The sequence below is a fragment of the Calypte anna genome, chromosome 2 (assembly GCF_003957555.1).
Source record: "Calypte anna isolate BGI_N300 chromosome 2, bCalAnn1_v1.p, whole genome shotgun sequence".
Taxonomy (NCBI): Eukaryota; Metazoa; Chordata; class Aves; order Apodiformes; family Trochilidae; genus Calypte; species Calypte anna.
Genome location: NC_044245.1, coordinates 133,930,289 through 133,957,783, shown reverse-complemented (window position 1 = coordinate 133,957,783; position 27,495 = coordinate 133,930,289). Strand labels below are relative to the sequence as shown.

At 42.3% G+C, this 27,495-nt stretch overlaps 1 protein-coding gene across 2 annotated transcripts in view; it reads left to right on the top strand.

Annotated features, from left to right (window-relative positions):
• Positions 1–5,233: 5,233 nt before the first annotated feature.
• Positions 5,234–27,495, top strand: part of SYBU (syntabulin) — a 41,706-nt gene continuing 19,444 nt past the window's right edge. Inside the window, exons 1-3 of one of the 2 annotated variants that reach the window (XM_030444935.1) lie at positions 5,234–5,355; positions 5,516–5,702; positions 21,253–21,450. In XM_030444935.1, the coding sequence (XP_030300795.1) occupies positions 5,329–5,355; positions 5,516–5,702; positions 21,253–21,450 (412 nt within the window). In that variant the 5' untranslated portion in view covers positions 5,234–5,328. The remainder of the gene's footprint in view (positions 5,356–5,515; positions 5,703–21,252; positions 21,451–27,495) is intronic. The other variant, XM_030444936.1, reaches the window with a different exon arrangement.

The window sequence follows — 27,495 nt, the reverse complement described above, 5'->3', positions numbered from 1 at the left end:
TGTGAAGAAGGTTAGCTCCAGCTGGTGTTCTTTTTAGGATCTGGGAATGTTTGAATGAGATTTGCTGATATGTTACATAACCCCTGTGAATAGAAAAACAAGATCAACACATTTGATAAACAAACTACAGGGTGTTATTCTGCCTGGAGAATTTGAACTCATTTGAACTAAGGCCAGTCAGAATGTAGATTATGGAATGATAGAATGCTTTGGGTTGAAAGAGACCTTTAAAAATCATCTAGTACAACCCCTTATACAAGCAGAGACACCTTCCACTAGGCCAGATTGTCAAAAGCCCCATCCAACCTGGCCTTGAACACTTCCAGGGATGGGGAACCCACAGCTTCTCCTGGAAACCTCCTCCAGTGTCTTGCCACCCTCATGATAAAAAAAATTATTCTTTATATTCAATATAAACATACCCTGTTTAAATTTAGTCTTTTGTCCCTTGTCCTGTTATTACAGGCACTGGTAAAAAGTCACTCTCCATCTTTCTTTTTAGCCTCCTTTATTTATTGAAAGTCTCCAGTAAGGTCTCCCCTGAGCCTTCTCCAGGCTTGTCTCAGTTCAGTGGTCAGGGCACACCAAAACCTGGAGAACAGAACTGCTCTCTGTTATGCCCCTTCATTCTCCCAGGAGAAGATAAAAGAGGAAAAAGGAAGAGAGACTTAAAGTTTGGAAGTTAAAACTAGAACAGGTTTACTGGAACAGGAAAGGGATAGTAACAGATAGGATGAGTAGCAAATATACAAATGTACACAAAACCCAAGCTTGATATAAATCCAAAAGTCCCTTGTGACAGAGCTAACTCGGGGAAAAGGTACACAGCTCTTCCCAGCACCCGATGGATTTGGATCCTGCAGGGCACCTGGAGAGCTGATGAAAAAGCAGAAGCCTCTCTCCAAGATGCTTGAGTGCAGCAAAGAAGTAAGGGGAAAAGGGAGCAGGAAGGGGGGAGATTTGCCACCCTCCTGGCTTTTTATGAAGTATGGTAGGAAATGGGAGGGAATCCTGACCCCTTCTGTTCTGCTCCCAGGGATCCCTCAGGATCTTGGATGCCCTCACCGTAGGTCCTCATATTGATACCATAAAATCAGCCTGGCCCACTCAAACCATAACAAAACTGAACATCCCCCCACCTCCCATATTGATGCTGAGGATTGCTGTGACTCAGGTGCAGGACCTTGCACTTGGATTTTAATTACATTTCATACATAGTTTCTAAAGCAGAAAAAGTGTCAATTTTCTGCCACCCATCTAAAATAAGAAATGTGTAAGTAGCACTCATAAGTAAGCAATTTATATATATGAGAGCCAATGACCATTATGTGTTTCATCTTCTTTCCTCTATTTTTGCATTTATCTGATTTACAAAAGCATTTTGAGTCTTATATATTTCCTTAATTTTCCTTAGCTTCATGTGCTTTCATACAACATTTACTCACTTCCAAACTCTGGAAATCTGATTTCAGCATCATTCTCACATTCTCACATTCTGGGTGAGAAAAAAATGTCAGGGCATCATAGGTCTCAGCTGGTGAAGTACAGATGCTCTTTAGGTCATGTACAGAAGCATTACGAGCTATCTGCCTGTGCTAATGAAATTGTAGCAGTGGGATTACAGGACCCAGCCCATTCAGCAGTTCCTTTGACCTTAGAGGGAGATGTGATGCAAAAACAAAACCTAAACTATGGTCCTGGAGCAGTATAAAGTATTGGCTGCACTTCATTGACCTATGAAAACCCAGTGCCAAACCTAAAAGAAAAAAATCAGCCACCTGAAACTAAATTTAGGCAGATTTAGGCATTAAAACTCACAAATCTAAAATAACTTTGCAAGAAAGTCAACAAAACCAAACGAATATAAGGTCACAAAATGTCTCTGGATTTCATTCCAAATCTCCTAAGGTCCTTTTGGTGTTACAAAAAAAATTGAAACTGTCCTGGTCTGAGCAACAGGTCAGCCTGGTTTGGGAAATACCCAGGTGATAAAACTGAGTGCAGGAGCATGCCACTTGGCCACAAAGTCACATTTTGCAAGGGTACACAACAGTACCAAACAATAACACCAGAGAAACACCAGTGGTGCATGAAGTGACTGCTGAGAATGTACATGAGGCAGGAATCAGCCTTTTAATTATTATTACACCCCAAAAAACTAAAAAGGATAAGTTCCACACCTATTGCCACCCGGGGAGTCTACAGCCTCTGACTTCCCTGAAGTCCTGCTGGCTTCCATTCTGTGAGGGACTGGTCAAAAGTAAAGTCAGGAGTGGAAGCCTTCTCATTGAAGCTGAAATGCTGCATAGAAAAGAAGGACAATTCATGGCATGACAAAGGCCATACACAAAGCTGTAGCACAGAGGAGGTCTCAACTGAGGCTTGGACTCTGTTGGCAGCATGAATAAATGCCTTGTTCTACAGGGTGCAAAGGTACCCGTGTCTGTATTGCTGAGCACTGTGATTCTCTTCTGGGCATGTAATTATTTTTTTTTTCTGAAGTGTCCAATTCTGAACAGCAGCATTTGGGTACTTAATTACGATGCTGAGACCTTTACTGGGCTTCTCTATCACTGTTATTCTGATAGATCATGAGCCAAAAAAACCAACCTACCAACATACAAAAAAGCAAACTGCAAAACAGCATTTGCAGTTGTCTAGCAATTATGTACCATCAGATGGAACAAATAAACTTACATAAACAAATTTCACAGAAAGCTTTGCAAAAACACCAGGCGAACTTTTAGTCTTAGCAGTTCAGACATGGAAGCAGCAATGCACCATCTTCCTCCTGTCTGTGCCTAAGGACACTAATTGCTAGCTAAGAAAACCACCAAATTATAAACTCCATTCTCCCTCTCAATGTGAAGGTTCAGAGTCAGCAGCAACAGAGGAGCAGAGGCGACAGCAGAAGGTACTCTGTGATCCACTACAATTCACGCCATCCTCTCTCTCTTCCAGATTTTTCTGGAAAAGCACTCTGTTTGACTGAAGCTCTTAGTAGGAACGCCTGGAATAAAAACTGCTTCATATACCTTGCTCCCCTTTCAGCGAAGTGTAAGGTCTAACCCCAGGCCTGGCTCAGTGCCCAGCTTCCCCTGGCAGCTCCTGGAGTCCGGGCTCTTCTGCTGAATCTGTGGCTTCTTGAAGAGCTGCTTCTTTTCCAGGAGGGAGCAGAGCAAGAAAAAGCCTTAGAAGATACTGTTCTGCAGGTTTTCTGAGGCCCTCATGAATGCATAATGTTTTGCCTTTCCACAGCAAATATGGCTTCAGTCAGAGTTAAATACTGGTTTTGAAATTTAGTTTTATAGGTAATACACCAATACCAAACAATGGTATCACATGACCTTATCAAGTATGTGTTCTTCCCAGTATGGATGATTAACTAGTCCACACTAAAAATATTTTAATAAGCTGAAAAAGGGCTTGATTCCTCAATTTGTATTAGATATACATGGACTGTAAGGGGGAAAAAATTGTTTTCATGAAAGTTAATGATTGTTTTATGATTTACGATAAGGCTATAAATCTCTATGCAAAAAGAAGCGGAGATCAAAAGGAATCATATCCCATTATGAATTCTAAGGCAGCCTGAAGACTTCACTTTTCATATCTTGCTTCTTAGCAAGGCAAAAATTCAAGCTTGAAACAGGAAAAAGATAAAGCAGACTCTGACAATTGAATCATCATCAACTCTTGAGCTGAGTTACTATGGCAATGGCGGTGCTGCTGCACAGCTTCTTCTGCTGGTACAACGGCATTTTAAATGTACATGGGAAATTTCCACTACACAGGTGCCTTGTGCAGCTCACACGAGAAGCCCACGGTCTCAGGTGCTCCGGTTGCTACTGAACGGAGGAGCAAATTTCTGTGATTCAAATATGTGATTTGCAATTTTCCTTTTTCCATGGAAACACTCTTTGGAGCAGGAGGAAAGGTCTGTGATTCTTCCTGCTCTTTTACGCCTCAGGAAGGTATATTCCAGTGCCTAAAAGATACTTTACAGAATGTAGAATTTTTAATACGGAATTTTAAGCATTTTTTTTTTTTTTTTTGCAGCTGTAACTAGCTCACTTCTCTGAATTATGGATGTCTTGACATTGTCAGGGGAGGATGGTATCATCTTTTTGGCAGAGCATAGCTTGGAGCTCTACATAAGTAATGGATCTAATTCTGACACCAGGTTAATAAATTAGTAATTATAACTCTTTGTATATGCAACAATCAGTGTGTCAGTACTCACCAGTGTCCTCTTTCCTCTTTGGTGACTAGATGAATACATCACTTTTTCTATTACTGATGGTCTGTTCTCTCTGCACAGCATAGAAAAGCCACATTTTCTCTGAATTATTTTTGAGACAGTATTTAATATTCACACTGCAATAGCAAATAGAAGCTTCCAAAAGGAACTGAGGCTCTTTGTAGGAAGCATACACACAAAGGACAAATTTGCCCCAAAATGCTATTACTAAAAGTATAGTTTCTGCAAGCTCATTAAGTCCTATAAGGAAACATTTATATGGAACCTCAAGTGAAGACCATTATCAAGACATTCATGATTCTTTTCCACAGAAAATAAGTCCTTTTCACCCACTGCATGGACTTGCATGCAGACCAGCTGCCCATCCTGCTAATACATGCATATCTTTCAACCAGGCCCACTCTGGGGAGCAGATGGAAGACGTTAACATACGTGCATTGGTCAATGAGGGTCAACAGCAATTATTGCTATGAAGGGTATAAAATACAGGACAATAACTAAATATAAAAATATATACGGAGAGAACCAAGTTTTTACATCTCAATGTGTTCTACTATAAGCTGTTTATGAGTAGTAAGGTGCAGAAAACATCTGATGCATTTTGCTATTTATGTAGCTACACATCCATCCTATTTGCACTGCTGACATCTGCCCGCTCCTAAGGATCTGGTTTGGTGCCTCAGCGTGAATTTAATAAAACCGGGCCGGATTTTAACATGTTTGTGTCCCTCACGGCTGTCCCGACCAGGGGCAAGCAGCAGGGGCAGGGAGCTGCCTCTCCGGAGCAGTCCCGCTGCCGAAGTGTCGAGATCTTGGGGCTTCTCCCCGGCCGGGCCGAGGGGGACGCGGTCCCTGCCCCGCACCTGCTGGGAGCCCGCGGGGCGGGCGGCAGCGTTGACTCCGGGCGCGGCCGGCGGCGGCACCACGTGTCGGGGCGGGGAGCGGCGGCGGGGCCGGGCCGGGATCTGCCACCCCCAGCGCCGCAGAGGCAGCAGAGAGCCCGACTCACCGCATCCCTCTCGTCTATGCCAGGTGCCTGTCCCCGGCTGCGCCGCGACTGAGGAGCGATGGGGCCTCTGCGGGAGAGCAGCAAGGTGAGGAGCAGGGGATGGGAGGCGGCAGGGGTGGCTGCGGGTACCGGAGACACCCAGGGGCAGGCGAACCCCGGCCCCCCCCACCCCGCCCCTGCGGGATGGCGGGAGGAGGAGGGCGCATCCCAGGGTCCCTGACGCCGGGTTGTCCCTTCCCGAGCAGGAGCATAAGACGCAGCTGGAGAGGGAGGTGTCCCGCAGCCGCATCCCCCGCCTGGTCCTGCGGCCGCTGCAGAAGGTATCCCCGGCTTCCGAGTCGCCCTTTTCGGAAGAGGAGAGCCGGGAATTCAACCCGCCCAGTTCCTCCGGGGGCTCCGGCAGGACCATCAGCAGCAACAGCTTCTGCTCAGGTACAGCACCGCCAGCCCTGACTCAGTCCTCAGCCTGGGGTCGGGGTGGGCTCCAGCACACTGACCCCCGAATTTTTGCTGTCACCCTCAGATGCAGCATCCCTGCCTCGGGCTCATATCGAGCCCTGACGAGCATCCTGCTGCTTTGCAGATGAAGAAGGGCAACCACTGATTTTTCCAGGGAAATTCAGTATCTGTTCTTCTAATACATGTCAGTAAGCGACACCAGATGTTTTTAGTTCGAGTTGTGCTATCCACTGCTATAAAGTTGGCGGTTTTACTGCGGCAGAATAGTTGCTTTAAAGAGAAAGATTTGCCTTAAAAAAACTGCAGCATGGGCTTGAGGCATTCTGAAAAGACCATAAGCCAGTCTGCAAGATAGGGGAGGTGCTACTAAGGACCTCAGACCTGGGCCAGATACTGCAATTTCTTCTGGGTTTTGTGACAACGATCTCCATGCATGAATCAAAGCAAAATATGTAAATGACATTTTCACTATTATATTGAAGGGAGTTCTGTTTATTAGAGAATTCAGACTTCTCCTGACAAGCCTGTCACCAGGAATGAACTAGACATGATACAGAGTTCCCTGTAGAAGGGGCAATGCCTGGGTGATAGATCAAAAGTAAATGACCACTCTTCAACTGTAGACATGAAAAGTATCTTGTGCTTTTCAAAACGAGTCCTTTACACCAAGGACATCTTAAAACCGTATTTTTATGTTAAGTATTTGTCCTGTGTAAAGTTTAGCACAGTTTAAGACCCTCAGCTAGCGGTGAATGATTCAGATACCTAACTAGGGGTGAATAATCTTCTAATTCAGAAAGACTCTTCTCTGTGTGTGGCATTTTCCATGGGAATAAAAGCATTGAGGGCCACATCATTAATACCTTTGGCTCTGTATGCATGTGGTAATTTTAAAGATTATTTTGGTGACTAAAAATTTGGTTTTAATAATATTTTGGAGAGCATAACGTTCTCTGTCTAACTTCGTGTCCAGTGACAGAAGAAAGGGTAATGGTCACAGGCTGTTACACAGGACATTTAACCTGAATATGAGAATACTTCTTTATTCTGAGGGTAACAGAGCACTGAAACAAATTGACCAGAGAGGTTGTGGAGTTTCCATCCCTGGAGACATTCAAAACCCACTTGGACACATTCCTGTGTAAACTGCTCTAGGGGATCCTGCAGGGGGTTTAGACACCGGTTATCTCCAGAGGACCCATCCAAACCCTACCATTCTGTGATTCGGTGAAAAATCTGAATTATAAGAAGTATTTTTGTCATGGTTAATATAAGAGCAAGTTCCTGAACTTCCTTTTTGTTTGTTCATAAAGTATTTCAATAATCAAAGGTTTTCCAGAGAACAGTCAGAAACACCCATATTTATCTTTGACTTCACTACAGTGGATCTGGCTATTTTTTTATAATTCCTGTAACAAAAAGCAATGTATTGAACACAGTGTACAAGAACAGTCAATTTTCCTAGATTAGAAATACAATATCCATGTTTGAAGCTACCATTTCCTTCTTAGCTTGGATAGATTTTGCAATTCAGACTCAGTGGAATGATCTATTCATTTATTGTTTAATGAATAATGCAGAGTGTTAAACAAACAGCATAGTATTTTAGGAATGCTGAAGCCTTTTTCCCAGGCCTTTTGAATCCCTCTACCTTGTCTGCTTGAGTTTGTCTGTTACAAAGAAGTAAAGTCTTCTGAAGATTTCTAGAAGTACATTATTTTTACGATCTCTCAAAATGGCTGCTTTTAAGCCTGATTTTTGTCCCCTCTTTGTTGAAAAGCCTCTCATCCTGGTTAATGACATTCTTTTTTATGGTACCTTTTGCTTTTGTATCATGTCCTTCAGATCTACATAACACAGAGTGACAAAGTGGGACACCCTTGCTGTCCCACTGCACTGTATTGACTCCCAGCAGAGTTTTGAATTTACTCTGGGTGTGTCTGATCTCATGCTTTGACAGTTTTAAGGCACCTTTCACAGACATATTGAGGAATGTGAAGCATCTCTTAACTTGCCTCTTAAGTGCAACTGGTCATATTTTTATTTCTTATATTCATCTTTCACTCTTTCATGAATGCTGTGTTGATTTAATTTGGTTTTTTTCCCCATGCTGAGAGCTTTTTGTGCTTCTCAGGCTGCCTGCAGCACCCATCCAGGTATGCACTAGCCAGTTTGACTGCTCCAAGTCATCAAACCTTATGGTGCCCAGGACCAGCAGAGGCACTGTCCTCCATCCCAGTCTGTGGCTTTGCTATTGATAGGCTCAATGGATTTTTCACCATGATGACAAGTCAGTGGCTTGCTTTCCTCATTCTCTGATACCTCTTCCCTGTCTTCACCTGATGATCCTTCCTTATCTTGGCATGTCAATTTTAGATTGAAATTCCTCGTCAGCAGCAGGTGGGTGCTGGTTCCTGTTTCTGGGAAGGAGTTGGCAAGGAATTGTGTGGAGAGGGGAGTGCAGGGACCACAGTCCCTAACCTGCCTCTCCTGATGCTTTGCTAGGCACTTACCATCTTAATTGAAAAGTGGCATGTGCAGAAATTGTAATTAAAATTAGAAAGTAATAAATCTGGAAGAGATGAGCAGATGAATAATATGATAAATGACAGTGTGATGGCAGTATGAAAAAACGCATGAGTATTTGGATGAACGCCTTTTTTGTAATTAGTTGGAGCATTAAATTCAAAAAGGTTCTTGATAAGCAGCAAATAGCATAAATTGGCCTCTGGATTAATGGCTTTCCTCTTTAGCTTTCTCTTGACAAGTTGCTCTCCATTTTCCTGTGTTATTGACACCAAGTGGTTCTGCTCAGTACCTTTCTTTTTAACCTGGTATTTCCTAATCCAGTTTAATATGCATTTCCTTCTTGATTTGCCAGAGCTTCTGAAGTTGTATATTTTTGGTGGGTGTCTTCATTGGTCCCAATGCATAAATAAAGCCTTGGAGTTCTTTATCTCTAAATGAGAGCAGCAGAATCTTCTAGGTATTGTCAGTGTTGGTTTAGGTAGGAGGAACCTTTGGGAATTGTGGTGGTGCTGTAGGCATGGTAGCAACAGCAAAAAACACTATTTGGCAACAGACAAGAGACACTTCATTTTAATGCTCAGTTGTTTTTCAATAAGTTGTTAGTCCTGGCTGAGATAAGTTTTAAATGTACATAGTCATCTTCCTCTTTGTCTTTTGTGACTGGATCAGAGACTTAACTTGATTGTGTTGGCCAGTTATTTGAAACTGACTTTGTGACAGTTTTGCTTTTAAGTCCATATGAAACACAGGCTGTAAATATTTTATCTGTGGTATTCCTGACAAAATGTATTTTTAATCTTCTCCCTTTCTGCTCAGTGAACATGGATGCTGTCTAGATGTTGTGTAGCCAAGCTGAGCCTTTTTATCAGCACTCACTCCGTGCAATCCCTCCTTAAAACCTCAGCATCTGGGGTTCTGTTTGTCATTCGATACGGAGCCGCTGCTCTCCTCTGGCTTGGATGTCAGCCACACAACTCCTATGATGTCAATTGATGAAAAAGCACTCCCGCAGCAGCTTCATCTGGCTCTGCTGCTACTGAGCACTTCCCCGTCTCATGTATGTTTTCCTCATAAGTTGCACTTGGCTTTGAGGTGGCTCTGCACACTCACCTTGTCAGTCAGGGGGAGAAGGTGATTTTAAACATTGCAAACAAATCATCCACACACCAGTCTGTGGCTGAGCTGCTGCTGGGCTGCCCTTGGTAGTTCCAGTTCGTGTTTGCCTTACAAGAAATATGATCCTTAGGGCGGGGCGTTATCCTTGGCTTTTGACTACATGTCCTTTGAATACCAAGCCAGTTGCATATTGGATTGAAGGCAGCATGGATGTGCTAAGCTCAGTAACAGACTGGTTATCTTCTCTTGTTAACAATGTTAGTTTGGGATATACTCTTTTTCTAGTTCCTGCCTCTGAGTAGCTCAGCTTTTAATTCCTCCTTATGAAGAGGACTTGTTAGGTACTACCTTTATAATGATGCCCAGGCTTTCCTTCAGCCTCGCTTCAGAAGCCAGCTGCTTGGTGTTCTGCAGGTAATGCAGCAGCACTTTGTTCCCTCAGGTGCAGCTTTGAGGGAACCATTTGTGCATTTAATAATCTGTTTCATCCCCAGGAGCTGCTTTATGCCCATAGTAATCAGTTCCTCTGGCCTCAGTCTGCACAGTACCACAGGCCACTGAAAAACAGCACTGTCCCTGCACATGAATGGTTGTGACTCATTGCAGCAGAGTTTTCAGAAAATCTCAGGCTCCTTTTTTTGCTATTTCTTTTGCATTTTAAGATTTGAGTTAAATGCTTATTTCATAACTTGTTATTTTCTGGTATGAAGATTTTTTTTTAATATTCACATGCATGGCACAATGTGCTCTGGCACCGTAGCTGTGTGTAAACCCACCAAAGAGCTGCAACAGGAACCTCTGCATTACTGCTTCCTGCTCACTTGCTCCTGTTCCTTGAACTCCCCATTTATTTGACACTGCTCAGCTCTTGATGGATGTTGGGCCTGAATTCAGAATGCATAGGTCAAAAAAAAAGCTTGTAGGCCTTAGGAAGGCTTGTTGAAGTCCATGTGAATGCATGACCTCCTATTGCTAGCCACAGACAAGAAGAGAAGTGTTCTACTAGTGTTTCTGGACAGAAAGCTTCACCTTCTTGCATGCACCCCAGTAAATAATTTCTTCACTTGAGCATTGAGGTAGGTTGTATTGTGAGCCAGATAGCCTTAGAGGCTACACTTAATGTGTGTGTACTTAAATATATGTTTCTGAATAGAGGAGATAGGGGAAGACAATTTTGCAGTATTTTTAACAAATCAAAATATTGAGGACAGGATTAGTACAGATTACTGAAAGCAATCACCTCTGTTAAAGTCCTGCACCTGGATCAAGGCAATCTCATGCACAAATACAGGTTTGGAGGGGAAGAGATTGTGGACAGCCCTCAGGAGAAGGAGCTGGGGGTGGTTGTGGACCAGAACCTCAATGTGTGCTTGGAGCTCAATTTGTGATGCAGCCCAAACATGTCCTGGGCTGCATCCAAAGAAGCACAGCCTGTTCAGGGAGGGGATTCTCCTTCTCTACTCTGCCTTTGTAAGACCCCACCTGCAGTACTGTGTCCACTTCTGTGTGCCCCATCATGAGGACACAGAGCTCCTGGCACATGGCCAGAGAAGGGCCACTAAATGATTAGAGGGATGAAGCACCTCCTCTATGAAGACAGGCTGAAGAATTTGGGGTTGTTCAGCCTGGAGAAGAGGAGGCTCCCAGGTGACCTTACAACAGCCTTTCAATATCTGAAGGGGACCTACAAGAAAGCTGAGGTAGGGCTTTTTACATGGGTGTGTAGTGAGAGGACAAGGGGAAATGGTTTAAAACTTAAAGAATGGTGAGACACTGGAACAGGCTGCCCAAGAAGGTTGTGGCTCCTTCCTCCCTGGAAGTGTTCAAGGCCAGGTTGGATGGGATCTTGAGCAACCTGGTCTAGTGAGAGGTGCCCCTGCCCATGCAAGGGGGTTGGAACTAGATGATCTTTAAGGTCACTTCCAACCCTAGCCATTCTATTATTCTGTGATTCTACTACTTGTGTGTGTATATGTATGTATATACAAATGTATTGTTATGGAAACGGTGAGCTATCCCATTCTTTTTGTTTCTTGTTATAGGAAGAAATATTTTGGTTAAATAGTTCCTTAATCGTTTATTTGTTGTTTTTTTTAGTATGAGTCACTGAATCGAAGAGCTATGCTTAAATGTGCTCAAGTGCAGGATATTGCAAGTTAGCTTCTCTTTCCTGCAGTCCTTTATGCTCTGTTTTTCCACAGTCCTTTTGCCATTTTTCCAGACTTCTGAAATGGAGGTCTTCTCCAGCACATTCTTTTGCAGCACTCTTCAAGGCACTTCAGCAATCACTGTGATACTAGTTTACAAGAATGTTGAAACAAAACCTGCTTTCAAAAATGCAGGTATGACCTTTGTATAAGAGCAGCAAGGGGACATGTTTCCTTTTCTCACTGCTGCTTCCCTGGAGAATTTCCTGCTGAGGCAGCTTATGTGCTGTAATTTATTGTTGCTTCATGTTGTTAACCACCAGTTCTGTTTCTGCTGGGCAGAGATGTGTTCCAAACATGGAAATGAGGAAAGTGCCTAAGTATTAGAGTAAAGCCTGTCTGTTCCTCAGTTTTTGGCTTTTGCTTGCTTCTCTTTCAGCCTGACTATTTGTTCCCTCTTCCTAAGTAACGATCCTTTTGTTCCTGTGCCACACAACAACATCTGGACCCACAAAATACTTGACCTTTTAAATGTTTTTTGTCACTTTATTGTGGGTCTGTCAGCACTGTGAACCTTTAAAGCCTGACCCAGAGCCTCCTGAGGTCAGTTGCAGAGTTCTCATTCTCTCTGGCACATTTTGGACAGTGTCCTAAGAACAGTCAGTACCTCACCCTTTCAACTGCTCTGTTTGTTGCAGCTTGCTGTGTACTACAGACTGATTTCTAAGCTATGTTATGCATTTTCTTTGCCACCACTGCATAATCTAATACTTTTTTTTTCAAGTGTTTCTAATCCAATTTTCTACTGAGTTGAATGTGCCATGCAAATTGAAAAATACCACAACTTGTAGTAGAAATGAACCTTCAATCAGAAATCTTTGACTTCTTTTGAAGAGAAAATCTTGATATTTTTAAAGAAGTTCTATATGACATGTGTTAACCCTGTTCAGTATTACATGTTTTAACCCTACATTCATAGGGTTAATATACATGTTTGAAATTTTGGAACAGTGTTTTTACCTATGTGTATCACCAAATATGTTGAGTAAGTCCTGTGATGATGCTAAGTACCAGTCAGGCTTGCATTACCATTTGAAGAACAGGTACAAATTTCTATGTGTGGTCTATTGAAGATTTTTATTTCCAGAAATGGTACCTTCAGAACTGGATAGCATATTATAATTTCTTCTTTTGCTGCATGATGGAATTAAACACATAAAAACACACACAGAGAAACCCATCTTTATAAAAACAAGAATTACACATAATGTAAATATTAAATGGGTAATATTTCTTATCCTGGATGCAGTCAAGGCTTTCCCACCAGACAAATCACAGATGGTTCCACTTGTAGCTAATGGAAAGGTTAGCGAGGTCTACTAAACTGCTATAAAAAAAACTACTGAAAACCAAGACTACTCTTTGTCTCTTTCTCAGACTCTTTTTGCTCCTTACCTTTAGTTAAAATTTGTCTTTAAGTTTTTCAAATCAATTCTTGGTCCTTTGTCATCTTAAATGATGCATCCAAATGTTATCTGTGATGTGATATCAAAACTCTAGTAGCTGTGCTATTCCTAGCCACAGTGCTCTCATAGTAACAGTACTATTTTTACTGGTATTTTCACTAGCAAGCCTTGATGCTTTGTTCTGTAATACTAATACCATTAGTAGTGCTATAAATTTAATGACAAAGCCAGTAAGCCATAATTATACAGTCGTTTTCTGAGATGGTTTCCCAGAACTCACATCGATCCAGCTTATCAGTGAAATGTTAAAATAGAAGGAAGATAGGTGGAAGTATAATTTTCTGCCAGTCAATTAAAATTTGCTGCTTCAGTCTAATGTATTTATTGTTCCATCAAAAGTCAAGAGCTGCTGCCTTTAAGTACACACCTGTGGGAAAAACTACATAGTAAAAAATGTCCAAGCTCTAGAACTGGGTCAGTCCATTTTCTTTTCATCTCCCTCTCTCCTCTTCTACACAACCTGACTCAGTCACCATTTATGCCATGCTGTGAATAAACAGGGAGGACTTTTTGCCAAATCCAGTGGGCATCTTCCATCTGAAATTTTATTTAGTGAACATTTTGGACAGCTAGAGCTACTAAAGCATGTCCAAGAAGGGCAACAAAGCTAATGAAGAGTTTGGAGTACACATCTTACAAGGTGCAGCTGAAAGAGCTGGAGTTGTTTAGCCTAGAGACAAGGAGGCAGAGGGGAGACCCTGTCACTCTTTACAACTTCCTTGAAGGGGGGGATTGGTCTGTTCGATGAAGTTACAACTGACAGGACAAGAGGTGATGGGCTTGAGTTGCACCAGGGGAGGTTTAGATTGGATGTTAGGCAGAATTTCTTCACTGAAAGGGTTATCAGACACTGGAACAGGCTGCCCAGGGTGGTGGTGGAGTCACCATCCCTGGAGGTATTTAAGAGTCATATAGACATAGTACTTAGGGATGTGGCTTAGTTAAGGTCTTGTCAGTGTTAGGTTAATGGTTGGATGATGGTGAAGGTCTTCTCCAACCAAGGTAATTCTGTAACTGTGGTTCTGCGAATAGTGTTCAGCCTCTGCATGTGATAGAAGCAAGGTCAGAAGAGCTGGTGAGGAGCAGGTATAAAAGTTGCCCATATATTAATGATAAGAACCTCAGGAGCAATCAGAAGGAATTGAAGAGCTTTAGTCTTGATTTTACTTACTTCACTTCCGGATTCGATAATATGACTAGGACAATAAGTTCAATAGTTTTACCTTGAAAGTTGGACAAGGAAAACCAACAAAGTCCCCAACTGTGGAATAGCTGAAAAAATGATCCCAGCATGTAGAACTGCGGAACCTCTGCAGATCTTGCATCCAGACTTTTTTAAAGCAGAAGTGCTTGCAGCACGACATCACATCAGTTATAGCTTTTTCTATCTGGAGTCTAGAAAAACCTTCAAGGGCAGGAGTTTGCACAGCCTCTCTAGGTGACCTCTGGGAGAGGCAGAGCTGCTAGCCTGCTTACAGTCACAGGGAAAATGGGGCATGGTTAATTCAAGTTCTGTCTGCAGAGACACGAAGATTAAATGTAGAATTAATTTACTTAGCAGGATTTTATATAAGTAGGCCTTGTGAAATAAACCTCCTTACTTTTCCTGACGGGTATAGTTTTGGTTGCTCTACTGCTCTGTTTTATTGTCCTTGACTTCTGGTAAAACACTTGCCTCACAAACACATGGTATTCTGATAAATTTTATTAAATACCAGCCCAAACAGGTCTTAAAACTAGCTGCAAAATAATTTTAGGACTGGTGAGAAGGACCAAACCTAGTAGCATTTTTAGGACTCCACTTTTAGTGAAATTATTTTTTTTTCCAATGGTCTGTGATTTTGCAGTTTTGCAGATGACATGTTTGTAACAAATACCTCATCTCCTTGAGTGCATAAAATCACCTTATGAAATGGATGGTGTAGAAATGAAATGCTTTACTACAAATAGAAGCCAAGGAGAATATTCACACTTCTTACCTTAAGGACAAAGATGCACTTCCTAAATCATTGCTGTGTGGGGGAGGGTGCCTCCAAAGGGTCATCCAGTGTCGTGATGAGGTGGGAGAACTCTTACCTATTGAAAGCCTGGTGGTGTCCATGTGAATATGCTCCACCTCTGTGCTTCCATGTGTAGTACTCACTTTTTTATAACTATATTTCATCCTGCTTCTTTTACGGTAGTCCTTTTTCCAGAAATATAATTGTGAATCTCCTATTAGCAATGTTTCCTTGCTGGGTGGTGAGCCCCAGACACCTCACTGGTTAAGATGCCCAAGTCAGTGTGGTGGTGCTGCTGCTCAATGGAAAGTTATGAGATCTTTATGAGACATTAACTTAGAGTAGGGGGACAGTGGGAGAAGCCTAAATTGGGCTGTCATTCTGATTCATCCTCCCAAGAAGCCTCTTTTCCTGCATTTAAAACAGAAAGACCCCCTAGCAGGTGGAAGCTATGTGTTGTGTCAGCAACTTTCATTAATGAATAAAATATCCCTGTGCTACAAGAGTAGTCATGAAAACAAGAGCAACATATAGGTGTAGTGTAACAAGACAACCAGGTGGCCCTAATTGCCAGGGAGTGGGCATGAGCTTGTGTTAAGCCCACCTGTGCCTAATTAGGGTGGGCCCCCACCAATAAAAGGTGAGTCCTGAGACACAAGCTCAGCTCAGTCCTGAGCACGCTTTGCAGAGAGGCCAGTCGCTCGTGGAGCACTGTATTACCTTCATTGCACCACTAGCGCTCATTGCCCTCAGGTTGAGGTTCTGAGGAGTCTCAAACCCAGGGCCCCAGCATTGCAATACTGCAGCTTGACCAGCTGCACCACTCAAGCCTCCCCCTCCCTTTTATTGGCCCCCTGGTCCTGCTCATGCGCAGTGGGGGCCCACCCTAATTAGGCACAGGTGGGCTTAACACAAGCTCATGCCCACTCCCTGGCAATTAGAGGCACCTGGTTGCCTTGTTACACTACACATAGGGGGTCAAAAAATGTGGAACAGGCAAGCAGATTGGGATGATATTCTGAGAAGTTCTAAAATACCCTTGCTGGTTCACCATCAGTAGTAAATAGCCAGCTCATGGTGTGCCATCATGGCAGAGCCATGGCCATCCAGACTGACAAATCATGATGAACAGCATCTGTAGGAAGCATTAGGAAAAGTCTGGAAACAGTTTTTGCCTTGGTACACTGAACTGGTAAAGTTCATTACAGGCCCACATTTAATTATGGAATTCACATTTCCTAGTGGAAATACAGAGTTTATTCAGCCTGAACATTGATCAAGAGAGCCTTAGAGAAGATGAAAGTGGGACAGCAGACAAGGGATCAGGTGAGGCAGTTCAGACTCAAGAGTTAATAACTTGATCTGACAGTTAGGAGCAAGGGTAAAAATAAGTCAGTGGTTCCTCATCAAAAGCATGATTAATTATTTATATGTTATATAAGGAGGTTGTAAATTCAGTATTTTTTGAACTCTTCAGGACAAAACAGTATTTTTCTGAAGAAGTCTTTAAGGCATATTCTAGTGAAACTTGTAAAGTCTCTGTGCCCAGAAAATCAGAGAAAATTACCAAGTCACACCATAGGTCCCTAAAGTCTGTAAGAACAATATTTTTGTCAGTTGCTAGAGTGTTATTAACACTGTTGTTTATACTTCGACTTTACTATTTGAAATTCAGTCAGCACACACAAATGTCAGAGTGCTCTGAGCAATTTCCTTGATTGTTTGTTTGAGGAGACACTATGCTTGGCTTTGAAACTTGGCAAGCGTATCTGATCTGGGAGAGTGGTTGCACAGAGCTTCAGTGATGAAATCCAGCTGATGTTCAAAGGGAAAGTGTACTCCCAGAATGCTCTTAGGAGGCCACTGTGAGAAAAGACACCATGAATATTGCTAGGAAAGCAATGCAAGTCATGTGGCTTTTTCTTCTTGTGCAAGTAAATAATAAGGCAAGATCAGAAGTATGGACTTGAACAGGAGTATTTGCCAGCTTCCTCTCTACTGTCTTCCTGATGCTCATGTGTCTAAGAAGATAAATCAGGTCTATCTATATTCCTGAGAAGTCTGGACCTGAAATCCTTAGTGGGACAAAACTCTTGCCAAGTGACAGGACAGAATCCTTAACTGACCTTGCTGAGAATTACACTCACATCATCTCTTCAGCAGAAAGTGAATCCCACTGTGAGCTCATCTGCTCCTGTTACTCCTTAGCCTACTATGGAGATAAATTCCTTATCTTGACCCATTTCTGGGCAGGTAAACATTTTCACCTCCTTCCATCTGAGTTGTCAGTGGGATTTTGGGGGAGCCTACAGGTCTGTGGGAAATAGTGAACCCACAGTGCCACAGTCATATCCTCCTTTTATGGATAAGGAGCAGAGGTGCTCACCGTGGCAGTGGGCTGGCTGGCTGGTCAGGCTGTGGGACAGAGGGGCATCAGATCAGTGCATGGTCAGGGTCCGTGGGAGGATCTTCTGCTCTTCTGCAGGGGTTTCATTTGCAGTATTAAATATGACTGAATAGCCTTTTAAGGGTTCAGTAGCAGGGAAGTGCAGGAATCTGGCTTTCATTGAGCAGCTAAGCACCTCAGTGCTCACCAGGATTTTTCCTTGTGCCAGAGCAGTGAGTTGCAAGTCTGGTGGGAGGTGCAACCCCCAGTGTAAAAGAGAAATTTGCTTGCCTTTGGTGGTGAGCACAGGCATTTTGCATGTAGCAGTTCCTTCTGTGATAGTAAGCATTTTCATTCTTCAAAAAGCACTGCAGTAAGCTGACACAGAAAAATGTTTCTCTGCACCTTGCCCTAGATTTGGAAACTTTATGATTTTGTTGACATTTATGGCTAATAATAGGTAGAAGGAAAAGTTATACATTATATGAAAAATAACAAAAAAATCAAAGGAGACAGAGTACAATAAGAATACAATGATTGATTTACTTTAGCTGGAGTGGGAATGCTTACCTGCTTATTTCTGTCGTAAGTGTATGATTAGAGAAGAGCTATTGTTCTTTGTGCCAAGTTCATTTGTGCTTTTAATAAATGCCAAGTTGCAATGAAAAAGAAAGTCCTTATGGGTGGAATGAGAATATGTAGATAGATATAATCTGACCATACAGTGTCACCAGTGTGGTGTCAGAGGCAATGATGGGGGGAGTGGTAATTAAAATAAATTATTTTTATACGGTATTTTTATGTGCTTTCTTTAGCACTGTATTTCTTTATTAGTTAGTTAGTTAGTTAGTTTATACAATTGTTTTTTTTAATGCCCTAATTCTCAACACTGGAGTTTAGTTCTTTCATTTTTTAAAAAGGTTTTAACCTTCTTTAAGCTTCTGAGGTTCTTTCAGGTAGCATCCCTATAGATTTCTTCATTATGAGGATGGCTGGTCACTGGAATAGGCTCCCCAGAGAAGTGATCACAGCACCAGGCCTTTCAGAGTTTTAAGGAACAACAGCACAATGTTCTTAGTCATGCAGTTTAGTTTTGGGCAGTCATGCAAGGAGCTGGAATTTGGACTTGATGGTCCTCTAACTTTATCGTATTCTATGATTCTGTGATAGCTTTGGGAGTTACTTATATGTGAAGTCTCATATACAAGACACACCTGTGAGGTCTGCAGAACCTCTGCAGCTATTGCAGTGATTTTATTAGTAGAAAATTTAAATAATTTCTTGTATTTTTCTTTTAAACATAAAGTTTTGAAAACAGTGGCACACAGTGAAGCATCTAAGTGCACAGGTCCTAAAAAATAAACTGCACGAACCTGCATTTTTTCTGAATATATTTGATTATAAATGTTTGTGTGCTTCTAAAGAGAAAACATTTCAGCCATATCTAGAGGAACTGCCTAAATGCAGTTCAGAATTTCTCAGCTGTGCACATCCACTGTCCTGTAGGCAGCATTCATCCAGTCTGCAGAAGGGACTCTGAACTCTGGAGAGAAGGAGATGGGTTCTGATCTGGGAGGAAATTGCTTCCTTCTCTCTTCTCTTTTTGAGTTATATTGTGATGTTGATGAGAATGCAAAGAATAAAAACTAAACTAAAGCCATAGAATCATAGAAACATTTTAGTTGGAAAAGACCTTTATGATCATCAATCCCAACCATGAACCCAGCACTGCCAAGACCACTACTAAACCATGTCCCTAAGCCCCACATCTACACAGCTTTTAAATACCTCCAGGGATGGGGTCTCAATCACTTGCCTGGGCAGCTTGTTTTGGATGCCCATCAAAAATTTCTTTTTTTTCTGCTATCCAAACTAAACCTCTCCTAGCACATCCTGAGCCATTTCCTCTTATCCTATCACTTGTAACTTGTGAGAAGAGACCACCACTCACATTGCTAAAATCTCCTTTAAGATAGTTGTAGAGAACAATAAGATGAGCCTCCTTTTCTCCAGACTGAACAACCTTAAATCCCTGAACCACTTCCCTTAAGACTTGTGCCATAGATCCTTTGTGCCCCTCATGTTTGAAGCAATTCTGCTTTAGCCAGGGTGAATGTGGGAATGGGCTGAAAACCTTCTTAGCAGTCTTCTCCTTCCCGTTATTTTTCTAGGAACTAATTCTGAGTTGCAGAAGGCAGCAGCAAAAGGAGGTGCTTGCAGGATTAGTTGAGCTGGTTTGAAGGAATCAAATGTGATTAAGCTGGGTTCAGTGCTTTGCACCATTACTGCCTTTTGTGCCTCAGAAGGTTAATTCTGGCAGTGGGCTGGGATGCTCCCATGGCCTGGCATAATTTCTGGCAGTCTGCAGAGGCCTGGACAGCAACACCTCAGGCTGCTGACTGCTGTTCCATGCTAATATACATAGCATGCATTGGATGTCAGCACCTATAGGTACCTTGTTCAGCATTGGAGGCAGGATGCAGAGAAGTGAGAAGCAAAACATGGGAACAAATGGGTGAGGGCAGGGTAACTGGCCAGGCATGAAGGAAAACTGGTTCATATGAAAGGATGAGGTTGTTTTACTGTACTGAAGGAGCAATAGTTAATAGGAAAAACTTCCCTTTCCTGAGGAGGTGGGGTAGGCAGGGAGAGGGTTAGATAGTTATAGGGTGCACCTTTTGCCTCATGAATGTACACTCATATACTCACTTTTTAAACATGTCCATGCAAAGCTCATTGCAAGCTCAGGCTTGACCTGAATTACAAGCAGGGGGGAAGTGGTAATTGCATTATGGTCATGTAAATGATTTGGCTCAGTTGCAGGTACTTCTTTGAGTTTGATGTTAGGTAAAGGTGATGCACCAGGAGCAGAGTGCAACTGCATAAGATGGCAGCTTTCATTTTGTTCTGGGAAAGAAAAATTACATTTCTCCAGGACAGTAAATATTCAAGGCTCCCCAGTGTCTGTTGTCTGTTTTGTTTTGTTGTGTATCTCTAAAACAACAATGACTTTTAGGAGAGCTGTGATTACTTGAGATTACAGGAGACGTGATTAGATGAAGGGGATGTTTGATATGTGGATTTCATCTGGACTCAGATTTCTTGCTTTGCATTTAATTGTTAAGAGCTGGAGTGTGTGTATTCCTGGAGGTCAGGGACACTAATCTATTCCTCAGGTAGCTGCTGATGCCATGGAGCACTGGTTTGTTCTCAGAGGAATTTAACTTTAAGAAAACATTCTGTCTGTAACACACCCTTTTCAGAATCAGGTATTTCACAGCCATTTGTCAAGAATGGAAGAGCTCTGTGATCATGGTTGCTTTAAATGGAAAAATAATTTTGAGAATTTTTAATAAATTACAGTTAAATGAAAATCCTGACTGTGTGTATATGGGGATTAGGTTATTTATTCCCTTGTTGTTTAGATAGGAACATAGTTTGAAACAGAGCATGTGGCCCATACTTGCTTTTCATCTGGTGTGTACTACACAAACCACTCTTGCATCTTTTTTCATGCCATAGTATTCCCTAACCTAGCTAAGTCAAAAGAATTTACCTTAGATATGAGTTTGCATTATGTAGACCCTGATCTTGTATTTTGTCAGACACAGGGAAACAAGCACTTGCATTTTTAGCCTACCATGAGGTATTCAAGATTTTCACAAAATGGGAGAAACCAATAGCTTCTCACCAGGTTCCAGAGACAAGGTTGTGCATTTCAGTTAACTGTCTGTAAACAGGCGTAGTCCAAACACCTTTTTTTTTTTTTCATTTAATGTGCTTGTGTTCACTTATTTATTGGTTCCCTTTTTTCTTCAGATGATACTGGCTGCCCCAGTAGCCAGTCTGTCTCTCCAGTTAAGACTCCTTCTGATGCTGGAAACAGTCCCATCAGTTTTTGCACTGGTAGTGATGGAGACTTCTCCAGGAAGAAATTCAGTCCAGGGACAATGAGCGAAGGAAACCCACAGCTGGCTCGATATAAGAAGGAGACAAAGTCAAGCCTTGTGAAGCCTGGTGAGTATAGTATAGTTAATTGCATTTCGTTAATTACACTTCTTAATTGACTAGTACATCTGCAAGTGTCTACATACATTGTGTTGTGCTGCCTCAGGTACTACTAATGCTGATAGTAAATTAAAAAAATAGTTGGGTTCTTTCTGTGGAGCCATCTGCAAGACCTGAAAACACTATTGGTATTACCTTTCTCATGGAAATACAATTGACATCTTCACTTTCTTTTGTGAGGCTCTATGATGATATCAAATAACAACTGAAATGGATTTAATTCTGTTTCTTGGTAATTGCACGCATATTTCACTGGCCAAAGATAAATGACTTTTAGTATCAAAGCAAAGAAATGTAGTCTTCTGATGTTACTAGATTTATTGCTGGATCGTGACTACAGTTCATGCTGCCAGGCTGTGATAGCTCTGGGGATACAACACATCAACCCAAGGCAAGATAAGAGGCAGGCAGGGTGTGGGAGTTAGGCAGATGCAGATCTGTACTACACTGGCTGAATCAAGAGCATGTCTCCCATTGCCTCAGGCTAAGGGGCCACCTCAGACCACCAGCTAAATAAGCATCTCTTTGGCACACATCCAACAGTAAATATCCTGGTCTGTCACTGGCTGCTGTAATTTTGATGAATAGATATAAAATACTTCTCTGATTCGTGCACAGGCAGCTCTTGATCACCAATGGTCAGGGTATTTGTGCTGTTATTTAATTAATCATGGAGACAGAGAGTGTTTTGACCCTGTATAGAGTCAGCTTCAGAAGTGGCATGGTTTATGAGCTCAGGTACCTCCTGACTATACTCTTTCCAGAATCATCTTACCTCTGGAAGCAATTTAGATACTTTCATGAGGAGCCAGCTCAGATTTACAAGTCACTGAAAAGGCTGATTAAATCTGACTTACCGCTATCCCTGCAAGTTCTTCAGCTTGTTTCATAGCACTGTGATATTTGAGTGTTCCCAGTTTCCCAGTGCTCTGCATAATGGGTGATTGATAATATTTTTTCAGGGTTTGTTTTCCGTTCCCTTAGAAGCAAGGAATCTAATGCAGGCAGAAGTAGTGAGTATGGTATTTGACATTCATATGTGCAGGCATGGCTACCAGAACATTTTTGTATGTGAATATGGACATAGCTTAGCAACATGTGAATTCTGAATTCTGAAAGTTTTTTCCTACTGAAGAGTCATATACACATGGAAAATAGTTATGCCCATGTTTCAGCAAGTTGCTTCATTTTTTATTATTCTTACACTTAAATTGACTTATAGTATCAAGTTATTAGCCTTTTGCAGTAGTAGTCAGAAGCCATCTTCATTTTACTTGATAGTATTATTTCAAGACTTTGAAGAGACTTAGTACTGAAGATTCAGTATTCTTTTAAGTGAGATATCCTCTAGCTGTGGGTACCACTGCACTGATTGATCTATAAGGTTGGAAAACTTGCATCCAGACTTCAAGCATATTGCTCCTAAGATCCATCAAAATTCTCAGAACAGGAAGCAGGTCTGATTTGCAGAGTTCCTCCTGCCAAGTATCTCACACTTTTTTTAGTGAAATTTGTCAAAACCCACACTGTAGTCATTATGAGAGCTGACAAAGGTGAGTGACATTACTGAAGTGGAGAGAACTCCAGGAGGACAGCTGCAGTTCATGTTCCTCACTGTTGGCCACAGGGGTACATGTAGTTTTCTCCTATTGCTATCTCTTGGCTTCAGGTGGACCCAGTCTCTTCCACATGACCTACTTGTTCATAAATTTCTGGTGACTCAGTAGGGAAGATGTGGCCCCTGTGCAAGGAGGAGGCATCCTTATGTAGCAAAATCCACAGGGAGTGAGAGAGAGCAGTAGAAGGGAAGTGGGATGTAGGAGGCGACTAACAGCAGTTTGTCCTTGTTGTGGGTAACCTCATTCTACATAACAGCTGGATGCCACAAACTAGAGCTCAAAAGGAGTTGTGCATAATGTCTTTCTCTCTACCAAAAGCCCTTAGTGATTTATGGAGATAATCTCCACTTCATACTTATCTGAAATGTCTTCTGATAACAACTACATAGTAGGAGCCAGACACGAGACACAAAAATCCAACCTACCACTATATTTTACAGACTGTGTCCTGTGATACATTTTTGTAGGCAAGTACATCAGTCAGCATGCACCTTCAAAATGCCTGCCATTTTGATGAAAATTTATCTGTTTCCAGGATTGTTTTCTTGGAACAAGCTGAATCTCAGAAGTAACACTCACACAAATATTTAGATAATTCAGGAAATCTCAGAGTGGGATAGCACTGAGAATGAACCCTGAGATGTTCCTAGCCTGTTCCCAAGCTCCAATGCATTTCTGCTGCTACAGCAACATCACTTCATCTGTCTTTTCTATACTTCAAAAGTATGAAATACAGCATAGCATTTTTTTTCCTCAACAGCCTCAGGCATTGTTATATGGATCTAAGTCATCTTCACCTCTTGAAGTATTAACAAACTAGATTAGGGTATCATTCATAATTTATGTTGTTTGCATAGTGAACTATACTTAACCCTGCAATGCATTATCACTGCATCTAGCTAAACCTCTGAAAAATTTATTCATTTGGGATAGTCAGTAGGAGTTTTTATTTTGCATTAAAACCAAATTACAGCAGTGTTACAGGTGAATTTGGCTTCAAATCTGTGCCTGCTCTCCCAGGAAAGGATGGAGAAGGCAGGAACATTAAAGAAGATATGCAACATCCACTCCAGGAGAAGGTTACAAGCCTTCCAATTTCAAGATTTTAAAAGATGTTCCTTCTTTGGATGTGATTCATTTATACAATATTAAAAGCAGTGAAAAAATGTGTGGCAGAAAATGCCCTCACGAAAAGGCACATAATGTTTAAGTAACACTAGTGTTAGTTTTCTATCAAGATGCTGAACCCTGCAGTTTCTGTAATTGAATAAACAAGAGCATAAATACTTCTACATATTCACAGTCTTGGTGTACTCTTTCTGCAAAGATCTCATTCTGAATTCTTGCAGCTCATGTGTGCATCTTCTTGAGAATAGTGGGAACTGTTTTGCTTTCTTTGGCAGCCTCTCTCATATAATTTTTTTACTTCCATGAGAATGCTTAGTGCAGGGATCCAAAATCTGGATCTACATGCTGCAAAACACTGCTAGACTTCCAAAGATTCAGATAAAGAAGGAAATCTTGGGCAGGGATCATGTCAGTAACTTTTAAGTCTTGCATGTTCAAAGTAACACAGCAATGTACTTAAATTTAAATGCCTGGGAGCATCATAATTTGATAAGGGCACCTGATAATGTGTTGAGCATTCCTGGCAAAATTTTACTTTACTTCCTTGCTTTTGGTGCCATGGACACACTTGGGACAGTTTACTTAATGAAAAATGATCTGAGGGTACTGTTAAGGCTGTCTCTTAAGAGCCCATGGTATTGCTTAAGTTTCACATGAAATTACTAAGACTTAATAGAAAACATTAAGATAGTCTTGTCCCTTTTGCACCTTCAGGAGCCTGCAGAATACAAGTATAAGTACCACTGCATGCAAGGAGACCAAAGGGGAGCCATGGTTAGGGTTAGCTCCCAAACCTTGTGAAGACTGCCTGGCTGTCACTCACTGCATGGCTCAGGAATTACCAGTCCAGATAGCAGTGGGATAGGTAAAAAAAGTAACTCTTTTCCATTGCTGATAAAGCACCTGGCCATCTATTACTGAGTCCGGCTAAATAGTAACATTTTCTATTACAGTGCAGTAGAACTGCTGTGGGTTATATTTCAAGAACTCATTAAGAATTCAGGCATTAAAATTTTGCTCTGTTCAAATTAATGGGAAAATCTCTGAGGCTTTCACCACGTAGAGCACCTACAGTTGCTGGCTAATGGGCAATGAGCACAAATTAAAAAACATGAAATTTGAACATAACATGAAAAACAAATAAAAGAAAATTTTTTTTTTACTGTAACAGTGATAAGACACTGGCACCAGTTGCCTGGAGAAGTTGTGCAGTCTCCATCCATGGAGATACTCAGAACTCATCTGGGCATGGTCCTGGGCAGCCTGCTTCAGCTTGGCTTGCTTGAGCTGGGAGTAGGACTGGATGGTCTCAAAAAGGCCACTGCCACCCCCAGCAACTGTGGTGTTGGGACTTTCCTCCTTTTAAACAGGGCATCACCCAGAGCTGTAGTTAGGTAGTGGCAAGGCACAGTTTGTGCTTTTCCTGCCTTACCTTTCGAGTCTGCATACTGCCATTTCACCTCTGAGTTCATAGAAATTAAAGTATTTCCCCCTTTAACTTTCAGCAATCACTGTGATTAAAAATGTCATTTAGCTTTTGAGCCATAGTCAGAACACTGCACTTACTATATGCCATTAGAATCTTCTCTACTTCTTGATGAATTTGTCAAGTTGCAAGTGAATGAGCCTTGGGATGGGCTGTCCCAGCCTGAGCAGATTCATCTTGGAAGGCTTTAGGAGGATCAGGAATTTTAGGAGAGAGGGGCACCTGTATTGGCCTTAGCGTGGGTGCGAATGCTCAGCAGGTGCAGCTGCTTTGTCCATCAGCTTCGGAGATGGTGATAGCGGGCACAGAGGCGGCCGGGGAAGTGTCCCTGGGCAACTGTGCGGCAGAACACCCTGCTCCCCACATCCCCCCGCAGCTCCGGACTCTTCCCAGCCGGCTGCCCCCTCTCAGCCGCTCTGTGTTCGGAGCTCTGCAGCCCGGCACACACCGCTCCCTCACCCCCAGTCCCCCTGGACACTGAGTGGCGGGAAAAGGGAGACGGGACAACTGTTCAACAGACAGCGGTCTCAGCCAATGGGACGGCGCGGCGCCGCCGAACACGGGGATCACGACCAATAGGCGGCCACCGCTCAGCTCCCGCTAGGCTATAAGTGGGTCCCCCCCTCAGGAGGCCCCTGGGTGTGGTTCTCCTCGGAGCGGCGGGGGTGAGGTTGGAAGCCTTCCCGCTGGGACTGGGGCGGCATCCGAGGAGACTTCCTGAGCTTGAACGTTCTCACGCCCGCTCCTTAGTGGGTGAATACTTCTGGATACATCCTGGAGTGAGCCCTCGACCCCTGTGGGTGAGTGATTCCGTTTGTTGGGTACCCTTGAGCAGGAGGTTTTCCTTAGGTGAGAGTGTGTGTGCGCATCTTGGGTCATCCATACGCGAAAAATATTTTTGAAAGTTAGTAATTGCTAGGTAAAGTTGTGTCACGTTATCTTGCCGCCTGACATTCTAAGTTGTGATTTGCTTGGGTCCATCGGAGTGCTGAGTGATGTTGATCAGAATAAATCTTAATTTGTGAGTAGCTGAGTAGTAGTTTTGTGGGTGCCCCCACCTGGCCCGAGGTTGTTGTGGTTTGTGGGAGTGTTCTGAGTGACAGCTCTGCTCCCTGGGTGCTTCTGCTCCGGTGTGAGTACAAGGTTAGAGCCAGATAAACCACGCAGAGCAGAGGAGATGCCTGAAGTGCAGGTTGTGGCTGTTACAAACATCTACTTGCTAAAATGAGGATATTTTGGTATTGCTCGATGTGAGAGGATTAGACTCCCAGGATACTGAAAGTCTGGAAACTTACTCTTGGGAGCACTCTGTGCAAGCGAACAGCGGGGGTTAGTTAATTCCTTAATGTAAAAGTAGCAGATAAGTTTAGCCATGTTGCTACTCTGCTTCCATAATATACCTGTATTTTAAAGGCAGTCATTTTGGTTTTTTGTTTGTTTTTTTAAATAATCATGCATGAAACCCATGATTTAGGTTGCATTTCTGATTTGGCTGTGTGATCTTACGGATCTTTTGTCAGTTTACTCTTTCAATATGACAGTGTGGGAATAATAGTGTCTGACTGAGACGTTCATATATGTATGTGCTTCACCTGAAAAGCAGAGAGGTTGATGTGTCAGTTCTGCAATGGGATTGCCTTACAGGTGGTTCTGGAAATAAATACACTTATCTGTCAAGAACTTCACCTTTCTGATTGCAGAAGAATGTAATGATTGGACTTCGTTTTATCTTGGGAAGGCTAATAAAGTACTAGGAAGACC